Genomic DNA, 17317 nt, shown 5'->3' on the forward strand with positions numbered 1-17317 from the left:
TTGGAAAGTTTTCTGAATCATGGCAGTGGGCAAGTTGGCAACTCTTTAGGAGAATCTCAAAAATCCAACAAGACTTCTAGTACAACCAGACTATTTTTCTCATATTCTATGACAGATTTTTTTTCTCAGTGGCTTGTTGCTTTATTACAAATAATACTTTGCTAGTATTAGTAAATAAAATTTCATGCCTTCGTGGTTATGGAGAGGTGGGGGGTAGAGTGAAATAGGGGTGAACACTTAAAAACCCATGTTTCATTTTAGCGATTTTAGTGGGGTATGCACTCACCATCAGCCAACAACCTATGAGCACACCAACAATCAGTTACATGGGCCTCACTATGAAGATAGCTTCTTATCTCACTACAGATACTAGTTTTCTGCAGATTCCCTCTGTTCTTATCAAGCTAATTACTATGAACATTGTACACTCACATCCTCAGTTGCTTCTTTGAAACACCCCTCCAACCTGATTGGGATGTAAGGACTCGGAGGTCTCCATTCCAACTCATAGCTAAAAAAGCGATTTTAGACTCTCGCCAGTTTATACCTCCCAAAATCTTACTGGTCTCCAAGGTGCTACTGGACTCGAATATAAGGGATCTTGCCTAGAACATGAGTTTCAACTATCATAATTGTGGGGACAGGTGCACCCATTAGGTAACAATCAAACCCTCTGCACCTAAGCGCTAGAGTTGGGTTTTTAATTCATCCTCTAGCTTTTAGGTGCAGAATGGTGTAATTAGAACCTGAGCTTCGACAAAAGAATCCAGGCTCAACACTTCAAACAACGGAACTGCAATTCCCATGATTCCCTGCCCCACAAACCACTGCAAGGGACAGAAACTGCAGAAGGGCCCTTGTTTCCTACATAGACTCATTTTCCCAGAGTTCCCTGCGCACCCTCGCGAGCATGCGCGCTGCGGCCTGAGCTGTCGCTTCTTTGGTAGTGACTGAGGCGGCGGAGGCGCTCGCCATGGAGTCCTACGATGTGATCGCGAACCAGCCTGTGGTGATCGATAATGTGAGTTCATCCCTAATTGGGACCCTCAGAGCTGAAGCTGTGAGGTTGCGGGGTTAGGGGAGATACAGTCGAGATCCCTGCGGGTTGTAGCCGTTTCTTTTTATAACCCAGTCGGTGGTTTCTTCTGCTCACAGCTCCTTTCCCGCGACTCATTCGGTCCTTTGGCCCTTTCCCGAAGCCTGCTGAGCGTTGGTCTCTCTTTTCGCCATCTCGATGACCCACCCCGCGTTCTCATTGGCTGATTCACTTGTCATTCCGTCACAGAACGGCGCGGTCTGAAAACGTCACAGATATAATCGAAGGAACGCCTGCTTTTTCAGGCGTCGCTGTTGATTGATTGGCTATTTCTGGTGTCAGTCTCATGAGGTTATTCTGTCGGGAAACATTTGTTCCCGCCCTTCGGGGGGCTTATGTGAAACTGCTGGCTTCTGTACTACTTTCCTCTAATTGATCCCGTTAATTCTGCCCAGTCGTTAGGTTTGTTGTGACTGGTCAAATGTAGATGGGTGAGAAGAGGAGTGTCGTAGATGTGCTTAGAGTATACCTAATAAATTCTTGAAGTCTAGCTTTGTAAATCTTGAGGCACCTTAAGAATTAACAAAATCTTATTTTAGCTTGAATGTTTGTAGAACAAACTCACGTTATCAGATGTATGAGTTCCTCATTTCACAGACACATTTCACAGAGCCCCTCGGGGATGGGGCGGTCTAGAAGCCCAAAGTATAAATAAATAAATAAAAATATACATGCACAGATACATGCACACAGAATGGAGGAAAGGATCATAAGCAGTAGAGTTAAAAGGCTGTGGAATGCAAAAATAACTGGATGTAACCTTGCTCAAATGTATTCAAGACTAGCAATAAAGCCCATTGTGCTAAACTATACAATAGAGAACTGTTGTTGGCGGGTGCAGGAGGGAGCCAGGATCTCTCCAGATCAGTCATCAACAATGAAAGATTTCTTTATGTACAATGTTTTTTAAAAAAGATTTTGTCAGACTCGAGAAGTAATTTGCCTTGCTTTGATCCATGGATGATTTGAACTTTCAGGATTTCCAAATAGCAGTTAAAGATCTGAAGGGTTGGTTTGGAACCTGCTTGGAAAGTTTTGCAAGGAACAGGAAGGAGGAGGCAACTGTCACAGGCTTTTGTAGCATTTGACAATGTGGTCTTGTGGCATTTGTTCTGCTGAGCTAAAGTGAATTGACCTTGTTTAAAAAAAGGGAAAAGATAGCCAAAAGACCAAAGATAGCATTGAATGCTCAGCCCTTTGGTTTTTATTTACAGATAGGAGAGAGCAGTGTGGGTCTGTCCCCAGATCTCCCCCACTCCCCTCACTGTGGATCAAAGTAGAGGCTTCTCCAGCTGGCCCTACCTAATCTCACACCACCTCCTTTGCCCTTCAGGAGTTCAGCGATGTTTCTGGAGTAGTTTAGTTTATAATAATAGTATCACTTTTGGGGAGAAAAGGCATTGGTTCAATCACGTTGTAGACAACAATACTGTGAATCCATTGGCAATGGCATCCCCTCCTGTTTGTAAACAAACCACCAGAACTGGCAGCCTTTGTTCTTCAAGTTTCAGGGGCTGATGGGAATTGTAGTGCATCTCATGGTAGTTGTGCAGTACAATTCCAAGCAGCCCCTGCAGTTTGAAGAACTGAGTGTTGCAGTTGCACATGCTCAGTTGCAACTCCAAAAGCGGGGGCTGTTGGGAAGTGTAGTCCTTAAGCATCCAGGAGGTGTGAGGGTCTGGCCTTCTTGGATGCTCATGGACTACACTTCCCATCAGCCCCCACTTTAAAAAGTGTGTCATCTGAAACATGCTGGACTTTTATATAGTAAGATAGTCATAAAATATGTAGCAGAATTGGGGTTAATGTAATTTTTCTGGCAGTGGTAAGCACATTAACACATGTAGTGGCTGAGGAATCACTGATCTTTATTCAAGGCTCAGTAAAAGCCTTTATTCAAGGCTCACATTTCTTTTTTACTTTAGAAAAGTTGTTATTAGTACTTAAAGCACATAACAATATAGAAAAATTACAAAAAGTACAATTACCACAAGCACTCACAATTTCATCTGCACTGAGTTTTTATACAAAAAAATTACTACTTGTTCTTTAATAAAGTAAGTATAATTGGATCTTTATAGCTACTACTGATAACCATCACACTTTTCTGTGTTAAGTCTTATTTTCTAATCTATTACCCTTCAAAACCGCTAGTCATCAGTTCATTTTTTTCTGTTTTACCCAAATAATCTATCACATTTCCAAAAATTTAGATAAATTTGTTTCAAATTGTCCAAAAAATTAGATAAATCCTTTTTTTAAAGTAACTAATTGAGTTTGGCCATCTCCTCCAACTCTAATAACTCCACCAACCATTCTTCTATTGTAGGTATAGCTGAAGTTTTCCAGTTTTGTGCATGTAATATTGTTGCTGCTGCTGTCATATATAAAAGCAAAGATCCATATTCCCACCCAGAAATCTATCCATAAGTTCCAATAGGAAAGCTTCTGGTTTAATTTGTATATTTATCTTTAAAATCTTTTGAAATATTGAATATATTAACTTTTAAAATTTATTTTTCACAAGTCCATCATAAGCAGTCAAATTTGTGAAAATTTATTTTTCACAAGTCCATCATAAGCAGTCAAGTTTCTTGATGCATTCAGTGAAACTCCGAATTCGTCAGGCTGTAAGTAGCTGGGTTGGTGTGAAGAAAAATCCAAAAAGAGAAATACCGTATCTTTTATTAAGGCCAACCAAAGTAACACAAAAGAGTGTGTGAAAACTCTTGCCAGAACTCTTCATCAGGCTGGATGTATTAATAAAGGGAGGAGAGGTTTCTGGCTGTGAACTTGAGACTTTTTGTTTACATCTGGTGCTGAATGCTATGCAGACTTCAGTAGATGTGACAGTGCGGAATGAATCTGGTATTGAGTTGCACTTTTAGTCTTCTGGAAAGAAAGCAAATACGGTAGCTGTTGTTTTTTTCTACAGATTCTACATTTCTTTTGTACAGTTAGGTGGCAGGACTATAGTTGAAAGAGTTCCTCTCTTCTAGGTCCTCTTTATGGAGTGTCCTGGTGGAATTAACAATGGTGACTGTTCAAATCTGTGGAAGGAGGGATAGAGGTCTCCTCTGCAGCCAGTGCAATCAATTCTTGAAAGTTATTACTGAAAAAGAGTGGTGATAGACTGAGCTCTTTCAGCTGGCATAGACAAAGTTGCATGTGCACATACTGTTATGCAGTATGTGTGTACTTCTTGGGCTTGAAGAATGCACTTTCCCTGAGTCCTGTTGCTCCCTTTTTGCTATGAATGTTGATAACTCCTAATTTTGCTTGTTTGAACTTCAGCTCCTCAGTGTGAAGGTACACTTCAGTGTGAAGGTTACCTTCTGAGTAGCAGTTCTGGGTGCAGTTCTGAGAAGAGAAGCATAAACTGCATAAGCTGCAAATTTTTTCTTTTTGAATTTCAGGGTGTATGCAAAGTTTAGGCTGCTATTCCTAATTCTTGGTGGTCCAAGCATGACTTGTTCTCACACAACTGTCTTTTTTTTCTCGCAGGGCTCTGGCATGATTAAAGCTGGCTTTGCTGGGGATCAAATACCCAAGTACTGTTTTCCTAACTAGTAAGTATCCTAGTATTTTGAAAGATGTTAATGATGGTCTGTATTATTAACTGTGTGTATGTGTTTAGGAGAAGATGTCAAGAACCTAGGTAGGATCTGGGAATTAAAATGGTTTCCTTCTAATTCTGGCTGTGACTAGGTTAATTTTGATGTTATGGGATAAATGGGATCAGTATTATTTGGCATTTTTAGAATAGTTTTGAAACTTTGGAGCATTCTTAAGGAGGGCAAGTAAGCTGCAATCCCTTGATGCTACTTTCTAGCTGCAGGTTCCTATATTTCTGCCCTGAGATTTAGAGAGAATTACTTGTCTACGGGGAAGTCATGAGTTCACTGCTAATTTGAACTCCTATTTCCCTGCTCTAAGTGCAGCTTATTTGCCAGGGTTTCTAGAAGGGTCTCCAGTGAACGCAAAAGTCTTGAATTGTTATATTGTAAAAGGGGTGTTGAGCACTGTGCAATCCATTTCAGTGTGGGCAGACCAAAGCATGTTCGTGTCATGGCCGGTGCATTGGAAGGTGACATTTTCATTGGACCAAAAGCAGAGGTAAGGAAACCATTCTTATTGGTTCTCTTGTGGTTAGTTGTCTGAGTAACTCACAAGAAATAGGATTCTTTGAATCCAGTGCTGGCCTCTGACCATTATTTTTGTCATTCAAATGGTCCCTTTGAAAAATTGGGGTTGAACAACTTGCTGAGAACAGTAATCTAGATCAGAAATGCTCCATGATGCTGGAGGCCTTCTTTAATCTGAATGTCTCATGTATGCGTAGTGAACTTGTATACAGTATGTTTGTGAGTTCATTAAATGATAGGTCACCTTTTAAAGGATTGTAGCACATTATTTGTTTTAGGTTATCTGTGTGCAATTTCCAATAATTTCTGTTTATAGGGGTTTTGAGAAATTGCTGCAGGTAAATCAAACATACATTTAAGATTAATCATGGAATGTTTTTGCTTGTCAGAGTTCAAGTTTTTGACAGGATTGGTCAGACCTACTTTTTGGAGATGATTTTTGACAGCCAAATAAGGATTAAGTGAACAGAGAGTAAGGGCCTATCATTGTGCTGGTTTTTTCTTATCCTGGGAAAGTTTTGATTTTTTTAAAAATCTATCCCAAGGCCTTGTAACTCAGAGACTACCTAGTTGGTTTGGGGGATAGACTAACACCCGACAAATCCAAAGTCCCACACCCATTACTGAAAATCAAGGAAAGAGAATGCGATTGTTATTGGTTCATTTATTTATTGCATGCGTCTATCATCTTCTTTTGCTGGAACTCAAGACTGGTTTCCAAACTGTCTCCCATGTAGACCCAATTGACTTCTGCAAAACTGTGCCTTCACAATTGTGTGGGTTTTAAATGGAGTTTGTCATCATTATTTTGCCTTCTGTTGTCAAAAATTTATTCCCTCTTGTTTTTTAATTAAAAAAACAGAAGTATAGGGTTGCTGGGTGCAATTTCTGGGGCATAGATTCCATGTCAGAGCAGGGATACTCTTTGGACAGGGTGCAGGAGTACATGTGACCATTCATCTGACTTGCTGACTTGGACTAGGAGCACCGCGGCCTCCTTTCTATCCGTTATCCTATGGAACATGGCATAGTGAAGGACTGGAATGATATGGAGCGTATCTGGCAGTACGTTTATTCAAAAGACCAGCTCCAGACTTTCTCTGAAGAGGTGAGTTGGCCCACAACCCCCAGAATATCAAACTAGATGGTCTCCCTTATTCCATTTGATAGTGCTATTTTGCAGTCTTGTCAGTCTCCATATTGGCACTAGTGTGGCCTTTTCACAATCTTCCTTGTGCTGAATGGTGTACATATGGCTTGCTACCAATTCACCCAAGGAAGTGGAGAATGGGCAGATTTTCACTGGAGCAACATGATAGTGCCAGAGGCCATACCTAATTATAATTGAAATCTTTATGTTTTATGATTCTGTGTTGGAACATAAAGTATTTTCTTTGCCTGCTCTGTAGTTCGAATGGTTTTGCTGAAGTATTCCCTTTCCCCCTGGAAAGACCCCCTGACCCTGCCACACTTCAGCTTAAATGCACATTCGACCTGAAAGGATGAGTAAATGTCACTCTCTTGAACTTGCCTCCCACGTAGCAACTTGGAGGAAATATCCATCTCTGAACCAAACTCTTCCCTCTGGATATCCAGTTTACACTTAACCTGGGTAGAATATTGCTTCCAGTCATTTCCCGAACCTATAAACCAGGGGTGAACACCAGCATAGAAGTGAGGGATTACCTGGTGTGTCTGATGGTTTATTTTTTCTCTGCTGTACAAAGTTCCTGCTGGTGTTTTTTGATCAAGGGCTGGAAAAATCTCTACAGGCCCTGGGGAGTTCTACCCAGCTGAGTCTCTTGTATTCCTAACCGCCAGCATCCCGTGCTGCTGACAGAAGCTCCACTGAACCCCCGAAAGAACCGTGAACGAGCTGCTGAGGTTTTCTTTGAGACATTTAATGTGCCAGCCCTCTTCATCTCCATGCAAGCTGTGCTGAGCCTGTGAGTACTTTCCCTGCTTCTCTTTGCTTTCTTGGGACTTGCCTTTGGAGAGGCAGCCAGGGTCTGCAGGATGGTACGGGTGGCAGTACTTTGCTCAGAACTGTAGTTCAAGAGGACTTACTGCCAGATAAGCGTGCATAGAGTGGTAATTTTACAGTCCAATGCTGTGCAGAGTCACTCCAGTTTAAGCCAAGTGAAATCAATGGATTTAGGCTAAAGGAACTCTGTATGACGTTGTGGTGTTAGAGCTGTAAAATATTTCTTCTTAGAGATTCTACACTTGGGCTTTCATGACAGATATTCAGCTCAGGAATTTATTGTTGTGCACGTAGATAACAGACTGAGTTCTGATTGATGGTTTCTATGAGAATCCTTTATGGATTTTGGCAGTGCCTCACTTTTTCCCAGGATGGCTCTCTGGTAGAAGCCTTTCCCTTTTGTTTTTGAGTCAATGTACAGTCACCATCAATTTTTAAAACAGCCCCATAGTTCTTTCTAGATGATTAAGCAGGTTTTCTGAAAGTAATCATTGCATTGGCCAGTTACATCATGTGCCCATCAGTGTTGGTTTCTACAAAGTCCTTTCACCGTTTAATGTTTTGAAATGTTTTTCTTTTCTGCAGTTATGCAACAGGGCGAACCACAGGAGTTGTGTTGGACTCTGGGGATGGAGTGACCCATGCCGTCCCTATTTATGAAGGGTTTGCCATGCCACACTCCATTATGCGGATTGACATAGCTGGCCGTGACGTCTCCCGTTTCCTTCGTTTGTATCTTCGGAAGGAAGGCTACGATTTCCATACGTCATCTGAATTTGAGATTGTCAAAACCATAAAGGAGGTACCTGCATGTCCTAGTCTTTGTCCAGGGGCATTTTCTTCTTTTGAGGAATATAGTAGTGAAAAATTAATTGGACTGCTTCTCCTAAAGTATCCTGTAGTTTCCAAGGGTTTTTCAGCTATGGTTATTGGAGGGAAATGGTGGTGGTGAGGGAGAACTGCTTAAACTTGAGCTGCCTGTTCAAGATTCATCTTGAGCCCCAATTCAGAGCTGCATTTTCTCAGCATCCCTCAGGTCCTAGTTTGCTAGGTTGGGATCCTTCTTGTTCACATACTAGCGTTCCTTAGGAAGTATTCAAACATGTGATTCCCCCAGTTCTGAAATGGTAGTTCCAATAAGACATTAATCACAACACACATTCTTTCAGAACTGTTGTGATTTCATATAATCTTATTTGTGCTGTAGGCAGTGAGAAGACTGCTAGTCACTAGATCCATGAGCATAGTTATACTTTGTCTGGACTGAGAGATCTGATTTAAGTTTGCCCCCAGGATTGCGAGATGGGGGGGGGGGGGTGCGTTGTAAACAATTGGACATAACTGGGTGATGGCTCTACTGGATCTATTGGGGATATGCAAAATTACTTTATCCCTTCTGACACTTGTCAAAAAGACTAAGTGCCAGATCCTAAATGATAACAAAATGTTATTTTCTCATGGATCCTACCTAAGCAATGGCTTTGGCATTTGGGATAGGGTAATTCTCATTATGCCTCAGAGCAGCTGACCAGAACTCACCAATTGCTTTGTGGAGAAACCATTGCACTGGTGGCTTGGCAACAGCCGCACTGCACTCTTTGGTATTCCCTGTGGTTCTCATCTACACAAAGTATTGTTTAGCTATTTCCGTGAGGTCTGACCGTTCTAGGATGTCTAGTAACCCTACCTTGTGCAGAGTTGCACTGAACTTTGCTTAGGATTGGGCCATACGGCCCTGCAAAGATAATTAAATCAGTGCCCAGATTTCAGTCCTAGAGCACTTCAGTGTAAATTTCCTAGAATCCTTCATTCTTGACCTTGTACTTTATTGAGCGTTGCAGTATACTGGGTCTGGGAATAGTGGCACTGGTGCCACTTCAAAGAGGGAAATAATTTCAGTTCTCTGCTGCACAAAGCTTGCTGATTCTTTCCTAACAGAATATGAACTCAGTTTGTCTTATGAAAGCATCCCTTTGAAATTACCTTGTCTCTTCTTGCCATTCTTTCACAGAGAGCTTGCTACCTGTCGATCAACCCACAGAAGGATGAGACATTAGAAACAGAGAAAGCTCAGTATTACCTTCCAGATGGAAGCACCATTGAGGTTTGTGAAGAACTTGGAAGCCAAATATTGTTAAATGAGCCTTAGTTATTCTTCTGCAAATCACCAAGAAAATTCAGGTCAGTGGCGGAGCGGCAAGGAGGAGGAGGGTGCGTGCACCGGACGCATGCCTGGCCCCTCCCCCTTTTCCTTGTGGCACCCCCCTACGGTGCCCCCACCCCTGCCCCCTTTCCACAAGTACCTTAGTTCCTTGTGAGCCCCAAGGGAAGTATAGTTCCTCAGACAGTTTTTAGCCTGAACTGTGAAGAGGCTGCTTTTTTCAGCCTGAAAAAGTACTAGAAAAAGAAAAGGAACTAAGGTAGGTGTGAAAGGGGGGGCACCATGGGGGGGCAGGGGGTCATGGGGGGCAGACACACTGCGTACTGGGCGCAGTTTGGCCCAGCTATGCCTCTGGTTCAGGCCAGTATATTTCAGAGTTAAAGAGTGAGTGTCTCATTATACTAAGCATCAGAGCTATTTATGCAAGATACTGAAGACATTCAGAATTTCCACTGGTTGAGTGACATACTTACATAGCAAAAATTTTAAAAACTATGTTTAAAAAGTTGAAATTGGAATGTGTTTGTTTGAACTTGAGTGCCTTTTAATGATTTTATTAAACAATTAAATAGTTCAATGGAAAGCAACTTTTTAACATGCTGGTAGTTCGAAGTAACATTTTAAAATATGCAGACACAAAAAGATGAAAGCTGAGAGCCCACAGCAGGCTGTTCTTTTGAGAGAGTTTTCTGGCACCTAGAAAAATGTAAGATTCTGACTGAGATAGTACCCAAGACTCTTTATATTGTGCAGTTCTGCACAAACTAGCATTCAGCGGCATCCCTCAGTCTTTTCTTTTAAAAGCATTCTAGCCATTTATATCTTCAAAGGGTTCTTCTTGAAAGTGTGTGGGAAGTTCCTACTGAAATCACAGGAACGGGAGAGAGAGGAGGTAGGAATCCTAAATAGGTTTTCTGGGAGTCAGGGGCTTCAGAGTTGTAATTATTATTCCATCTCCAGTGGAATAATAATAATAATAACAAGCAAAGGTATACTAATGCATAGAGTGTACAGCAGTCCTAGAACATTATTTCACGTCTGACATCAAGCCCACACATGATTTGCTAACAATTTAATCTGACCTAAGTCATGGAGTAGGCAATACCTGACCAAGGATGTCCTGCTGCTCTGCTTGGTCCACAGTACACAGGATCCTTTTGTCATTCAGATGCTGCTCATTGTTCAAACTCTTCATGCCAGCACTGAGGCTCACTGAGTACCTTGTGAGGTTTTCCAAAGTGTCTCCTTGGTGTGAAAGTATTCTTTACAGAGAATGATACTTTGATTTTCTCCATTTAAACATTCCATTTTTTCCATTCTGTGTCATGGCACTTGCTATGAATATATTAATTTCTTCCCTTGTAACAAGAACATCGACTCCTTTCTGCTGTTTGCAGATTGGCCCTGCCCGATTTCGAGCCCCTGAACTGCTGTTCCGACCAGACCTGATTGGAGAGGAGTGTGAAGGACTCCATGAAGTTCTGGTGTTTGCAATTCAGAAATCTGATATGGACTTGAGGCGAACGTTGTTCTCCAACATTGTGCTCTCCGGAGGCTCAACACTCTTTAAAGGTTCTTTGTGTTCTGTGAGATTCTTGGTCTTCTGAGCTGAAAATTTAATCTCTTTCTGATTTTGTAATCTTGGAATTTAGCAATGCTTATTTGAGCTCTCTTTGGAGTGAGGATGGCAGCAGAGGCAGAGCTATCGGGGCGGGGGGAACGTTGCATTGGGTGGCGCCTGGGGGCAGAAAATCGCCCCTGCGATGCTCCTCTCCTGCCCCTTCACAACGCCCCCCTCCCACACTTACCTTAGTGAAGCAGTGCAGGCTGGAGAAGCGACCTGTTCCCTTCAGGCTGAAAACGGCCTGGTGGGAACTACACTTCCTAGGAGACCTTGCGACCCCCAAGGTCTCATGGGAAATGTAGTTCCCACCAGGCCATTTTTAGCCTGAAGGGAACAGGCGACTTTTCCAGGCTTAACTTGGGAGGCGGGGAGCGTGGAAAACACAGAGTGCGCACTAGGCGTACTTTGGCCCAGCTACACCTCTGGATGGCAGAGATTCCTTTTCTCAGGGAGTGGGGCAGGGAGCTGTTAGAAAACCTAATTTGAGGTGATTAATCTTTTATTGAAATTCTATACTACAAACGCGATATCTGTGAAATATTGTCTTCCATCTGATCATACTGCTAAGATACCACAGTTAAACCTGCTTAAATCTGTCCTTTTCATAAATTTTGTCATCAGTCTGAAGCCTCTTCTGGCAGTATTTCAACACGTGTTATTCAGATATAGCCCCTCTATTGCTTGTTTGCTTTCTGAGTTAATGCTGTGATGGACTAGAAGCCTGTAATATGTCCCAATTTGTTAAGGTTTCTTTGAATGAGAAGCTTGAGAAAGAGAAGGGCAACTTAGCACTATCTCTAGAACAAATAAATCTAATGGCGTCACAAAAGCCAACAATGTTTTTATTCCAGCATTAGTTTTCATAGTCTATCCACAAGTTCTCCATTTCACCGCAAGCAGATTGGGGGAGGACAAAAGATGAATAGAGAGATTTTCCCCTCTTCTGCAAATCAAGAGGTTTTGGTACACATAATCTGTCAGGTTGAAAACAATCTCAAATTGGAGTTTCTGGCTTGAAGCTGAGGTTGGCTTTTATCATTTGTTCAGGTTTTGGTGATAGGCTTCTGAGTGAAGTGAAGAAACTGGCCCCCAAGGATGTCAAAATCAGGGTAGGTAAAATTCTATCTTTGTGTTTTATCCTCTGAGGGGAAGCACCAGGTTGGCTGGACAATATGGAGGCCTTGGGCAGAGGGGGCTGTGACCCATATGAGTTGGTTTCATCTAAGCAGTTGCTTCCATTAACAGCCCTTGTTTCTGGGGTGCACTTCTCACTTTTTAAGCAGCCATTTTCAGTAATGTGCAGCTGTATGCCCCAAACATACCCCAAATACTATGCTGAAGTTTACTTTTTGGGGGTGGGGTTTTTTTTGTATTTTTGATGTTAATCTAGTGCAGTCTTGTGGACCTTAAAGATGAACACATTATTTTGCAAGAGCCTGACTGGACGGATTCAGAATCATACGGCATCTGAGAAGGCTGTATTATTTTTAAAAAGCCATATAGGATACCTCTCAGTAAAAAGGGTGCACTATTGACCATGTATCTCTTTCATTCCCAAACCCTGTGGACAAAGCGTGGCAGACCCTAAAGTGATCTGCTAGGGAGGAATGTTACAAGCCTGGCATGAGAAGAATGAATGCTGCCCGAGCTGAATCTGTCTTTTTTTTTAGATATCTGCTCCTCAAGAGAGATTGTATTCTACGTGGATTGGGTATGTACAGCACAACTCCATTGCAGCAAAATTTGTAGTCCTCCTTGTCCTTTGATGGATTCCTCTACCAATTCAGATCAGCGTTGTCATGTACCTGTACTGGAAGAAGAGACTCTAAACTGTAGCTTTGTATAGCATAGTACAGATTACTATAACCTGTGACTCTTGGGAGAGTCTGGAAGCCCCCATGGAAATCAGTTTTACTGTCTTCTGAAAGGAGCAGGTTGGCAGCTGAGGCTTTAGCTACGTAGTTTGCAATCTTTCTTGCTATTTGGGAACCACTGCAGCCTTGCCACACAACCCTTCTGTACTGTACAAAGACTTGGGATTTGTTCTAAGATGCACACTTGGTTCATGCACAACACTGGCCCAGCTTTTTTGGGTGAATGCATCCTGGGATACACCCAATACAGACCTTCTTGCACATTCCATGAGAGAAACCTATAGAGGTGCTCCATCTGCCTTTCAGGGAGGCTTGGCTGCTATTACTTGTCTTTTATTGAAGACTACAAAGGGATAAGTGTGTTATCTGTTGTAGCACAATATCACAAAAGTCTGATGGCACTTTGAACACTAACAGTAGTGATTTCAATTTAAGCTTCTCTGAATGCCCTTGGAAAGCCCTTTTCCCTTTCCCTGAGGACCCTCTTGTATAAAAGGGATCTGAGGGTTCCTTGGAACATAATAATAATGTAGCCTTAGGAGGAAGGGAGAAAAAGCCAGTTCCCCCATAGATTATCCAATTAACTTGCTTGCTTTGTATCTTTTCAGTGGTTCCATTCTGGCTTCTCTGGATACCTTTAAGAAAATGTGGGTTTCCAAGAAAGAATATGAAGAAGACAGTTCCCGGGCGATCCACCGGAAAACCTTCTAACCCAGGTGCATCCTGGGGTCTCCTTGGAGATTTGTTCTTGTTCTCAACTCACTTTTCTGAGTCCGAGTGTCTGAGGAGCTCCACGTTTGTGTGTGTACGTATGGGTGGATGGTGGCAACATTCTCTGGATTTTCCCAGAGCAAGAGGAAAGGCAGGGTTTTGACTTGACTTTTGATTGCTCTTGTGGGAGGCAGATGAGAAATTGGAATGAACCTTGTTGGAACATGTTCTTTTTCAGTTGGTCCTTGAACTTTTGGGGAGGGAGTGCATTTCTCACGGAAGATGGGAAAAGGATGGCTTAGAAACTGACCAGCTAAGCGGATGGAAACATGAGTATTTGTAAACCAGTCCATACTTGGCTCCAGTCAGTCTAGGAATGTGAGCCAGATTGAAGATCTGTCATGGAAACTCTGAGCAGAGAAACTGTCTTGTCACCTGTCTCCATTGCTCAGCAGTTGTTTTGTTAGTTTATAGAAGGACCATTTTTCTCCCTGTCCCTTTTTTTTAAACCCAAAAGAGAATAAGCACATCCTAAGCTGTTAAACTCCACTTACTTCTGTATGTGTGCAAGTGTGTTAAATCCTGAGGTTGATACTTGAGAATCTGAACCGTGACAGGATGATTGGAGCAGTTTATTTTAGGATCTAGTTTGTAATGCATGGCGTAGAACAGGAACACCCTTCCTCTGATCTGTTATAGACTATCCTTGTCCTAGCATCCTGTAGTGGAGACAGACGCCTGTCGTGCAGCCAAGTGTTTCTTGACCCTTCTCCCTCCCCTCATCATCCTGCCTCATGTGTACTTTAAAGATGTAGTGTTGATGCTTTCCGTATCAGCCAAAACTTCATACCTAGGCTGTGTCCTCTGCACACAGGGCTATTCAACCATCCTTGCAGGGAAGCCAGGTAATGGTTTTAGAACTATTTTATTTATTGAAAAACTTTTATGGCAACTGAATTATTAACTACTAGACCAATTGTTTGTTTCCTGTTTTCTCTTTCGCACACAAGCCTATTATGGTATCTCCCCCCAAATATTGTTTAACACTAACACTGACATGTTAACAGTATAATTATTTAGTACTGTTGGGTCAGCTACGCAGCCTCTCCCTCTTGGAGTACCTTGTTACTGCTGGAGGAGCTGTTTTTCATGAATGTACCACAGGAGGGAACAATACTTCGTACTGGAATCCTTCAGACATTGAGTAGTGACCTCCTGAGGGCGGCGGCCATTCCAGAGTTGGAGACCTTTCTGCACTTACAGAAATGGAAAGGGTCATATGTCTGCTTTGAATTGAGAATTTTGTTTTTATACGGTTTTTTTTAATACATATGTTTTGGTGCTTCTGATTTTAAGCTTTTAAAAAAACGGCTGCTGCTAAAAACCAAATACTGTATATTGTTTGCCATTTTAAGTATTAGAAAACAATGCAGCAGTATTAGAAAACAATGCAGCAAGATTCTAGCTTTGTGACTACCTATAGCTAAATTGTGGCAGAAAAAAAACACTGCAATAGGAATTGGGGGACTTGATCTCCCAGATGCTGGCAAAGCGTTGTCCTGTGTGCTACTGACCGTCGCTGTCTTTTGGATGTGGTCCAGTTTGTCTTTTGGTGGTAAGCCTTTATTTTACTCTTGGAGGTGTTCAGAAAACCTCTTCAGGGGTGAATAGGCACGTGGCCTATCTGTTTCAAGAGCTGTGTGGAGGGGGAAAGCTCATTCTCTGTTCTGCAGAGACAATGTGATCTTGTGTGTTGTGCAGTGGCTCTCACAGTGTCTTCAGAAAAACAAAACCCCAGACTAAGTCCTTGCTGCTGAAAATATGAAATTAGTAGTTCCATCCTAAGTATATTTATACATGTCTAAGTTAAGTCAACTGGCTGAGAAAGGAATAACACTGGTTTAGGATTGCACTGTAGAATTGGCACCCTGTTCCCTAGGTCCTTCCTAGTATAAGAGCAGATGAACCAGAGTGGCTACTGGAACTGTCAGGTATTGTTTCAGGATAACTGGCTGGTTCTTGGAAAGGAAAAATGGAAGACATAAAGGTGAACTGTGTGAGAGTGGCTTAATGATCTCACTGTAACTCATCATATTTGGTGTTTACCTAAAGGATATCTGTTACTTCCTTGATTTCTCTTCCTACAAGGAAGATGATCTTAGATTGAGTAGTGACATGTTTTTATGAGCAGTATCACCACAGCCATTTCCCCTTATCTTTAGGTCCAAGTAGCATGGCCAGTCAGGAGACTCATTGTGAAAAGGTGGGAACATTCTATCCAGGCAATAAATCCAAGAGAAGGATTGGCACATGATTCTGTAGTATTGCTGTATATATTTTTTTTGTTCTGTAACTATGCCTGGTGTCTGAGTCTGCTGGAAAAATGAATTGCTGAAGCACTGAGAGTAGGCATGAAGTCACTCTGCAGTAACATTCTCAGACCCTCATTTTTTAAAACCACACTCAGTGCTGACAGATAGAAATGGGATATCTGTGTGCATTTATAATATTTTAAGTAAAATGTCATGGATTTGCTCATCTCAGATGTACCCAGAGCATCTTACAGTGCAATCCTATGCACAGTTAGTTCAATCTAAGCCTATTGATTTTAAAGGGCCTAGACTAGGGTAACTCTGCAAAGGATTGCCCTGTGGGTCAACTGTGTTGCTAGGAGAGCGTAGCATGTCCGGTGACTTTAGAAAGTTGTCTTCTAATCCACAGTTGTCTTATCCAATGGTTGTATTAATGCCACTTCATTTTGTTTTGTATTAATTCAGAGTGAAATGAAGTTTCTCTTGTAATAAGCCCAGTAGTTCTAGTGGTGTTCAGACCTTATCATGTTCAGCTGGATTTAAAGGTTTGTTATATCATTGGCTAAGAAGCTGGTTTGCATTGATACTTAGAGGTTCTGCCTAGTAAGCCTATCATTACTATGGCAGATACTAAGGCTAGAGTGGCTGATCTGAATTTGCAGGCAAGCAGATTCTTTGCTTTAGCATACTGTGTTTGTTAGCAACAGCTTGTAGCTCTTAAACTGTTTGGGGTATTTTTGCCAAGAGCACTGAATGGTAGACAAGGGATGACTTTTCATGGACCAAGGGGATAATCCTGATTACTAGCTTGTCCATTTATGAGACTTACAGACTGTCACCTGAAATGTTTTCTGGAGGACCATACTACGGCCTTCTCCTATAGGTAAGGGAGTCTGGCTTGCCTTATGATACAGGAATGTTGTGTTTTAATTGAACTGTCTAGGTTTCTGGTATTTTAGAGGCCTTGATTTTTATCTGGAGTTAAGTGTCTTTCTCTCCATTCTAGTAGTTGCATGAAAACAAAGGCATTTGTACTTTTAAAGAAATTTCCAATTGTTCTAACAGGGAATAGTTACTAAAAATTCAGAGCCAGTGAATGGCACCTTATACTGGTAGAAGTGACAGTGAGCAACTCTTGGCTTAGTGTAGTCCGTGTTTAGGTTGGTAGGTATGGGGAAATAGAAGGAATATGAGTAAATTTTGAAGTTGGTTTCTACCCCTCCTTTAATTCCTTGTGACTTTTTTTCTTGTTTTGACATTCATTTTCTGAAGCAGCAATGTTGACAAACTGACAGGTGCTTTTTACAATCTAGCATTGGTTCTATCTGACATTGTACTTTGTACTTATGTGCAAACCACTGCTGGATGCTGCCCAACATACTTAAATAAAGTTGTTAATCTATAAAGTGT

The 17317-nt window shown here is 41.8% G+C and overlaps 1 protein-coding gene across 1 annotated transcript; it reads left to right on the forward strand.

Moving 5' to 3' along the window:
- Positions 1-896: 896 nt before the first annotated feature.
- Positions 897-17313, forward strand: ACTR1A (actin related protein 1A). The gene is made up of 11 exons (XM_048506527.1): positions 897-1021; positions 4601-4665; positions 5137-5212; positions 6224-6349; positions 7063-7187; positions 7811-8027; positions 9237-9329; positions 10784-10958; positions 12058-12119; positions 12681-12721; positions 13493-17313. The coding sequence occupies exons 1-11, from the start codon at positions 974-976 to the stop codon at positions 13593-13595; spliced, it is 1131 nt and encodes a 376-aa protein (XP_048362484.1). The 5' UTR covers positions 897-973; the 3' UTR covers positions 13596-17313.
- The last annotated feature ends 4 nt before the right edge of the window (positions 17314-17317 follow it).

This window comes from Sphaerodactylus townsendi, linkage group LG08, assembly GCF_021028975.2.
Source record: "Sphaerodactylus townsendi isolate TG3544 linkage group LG08, MPM_Stown_v2.3, whole genome shotgun sequence".
NCBI lineage: Eukaryota > Metazoa > Chordata > Lepidosauria > Squamata > Sphaerodactylidae > Sphaerodactylus > Sphaerodactylus townsendi.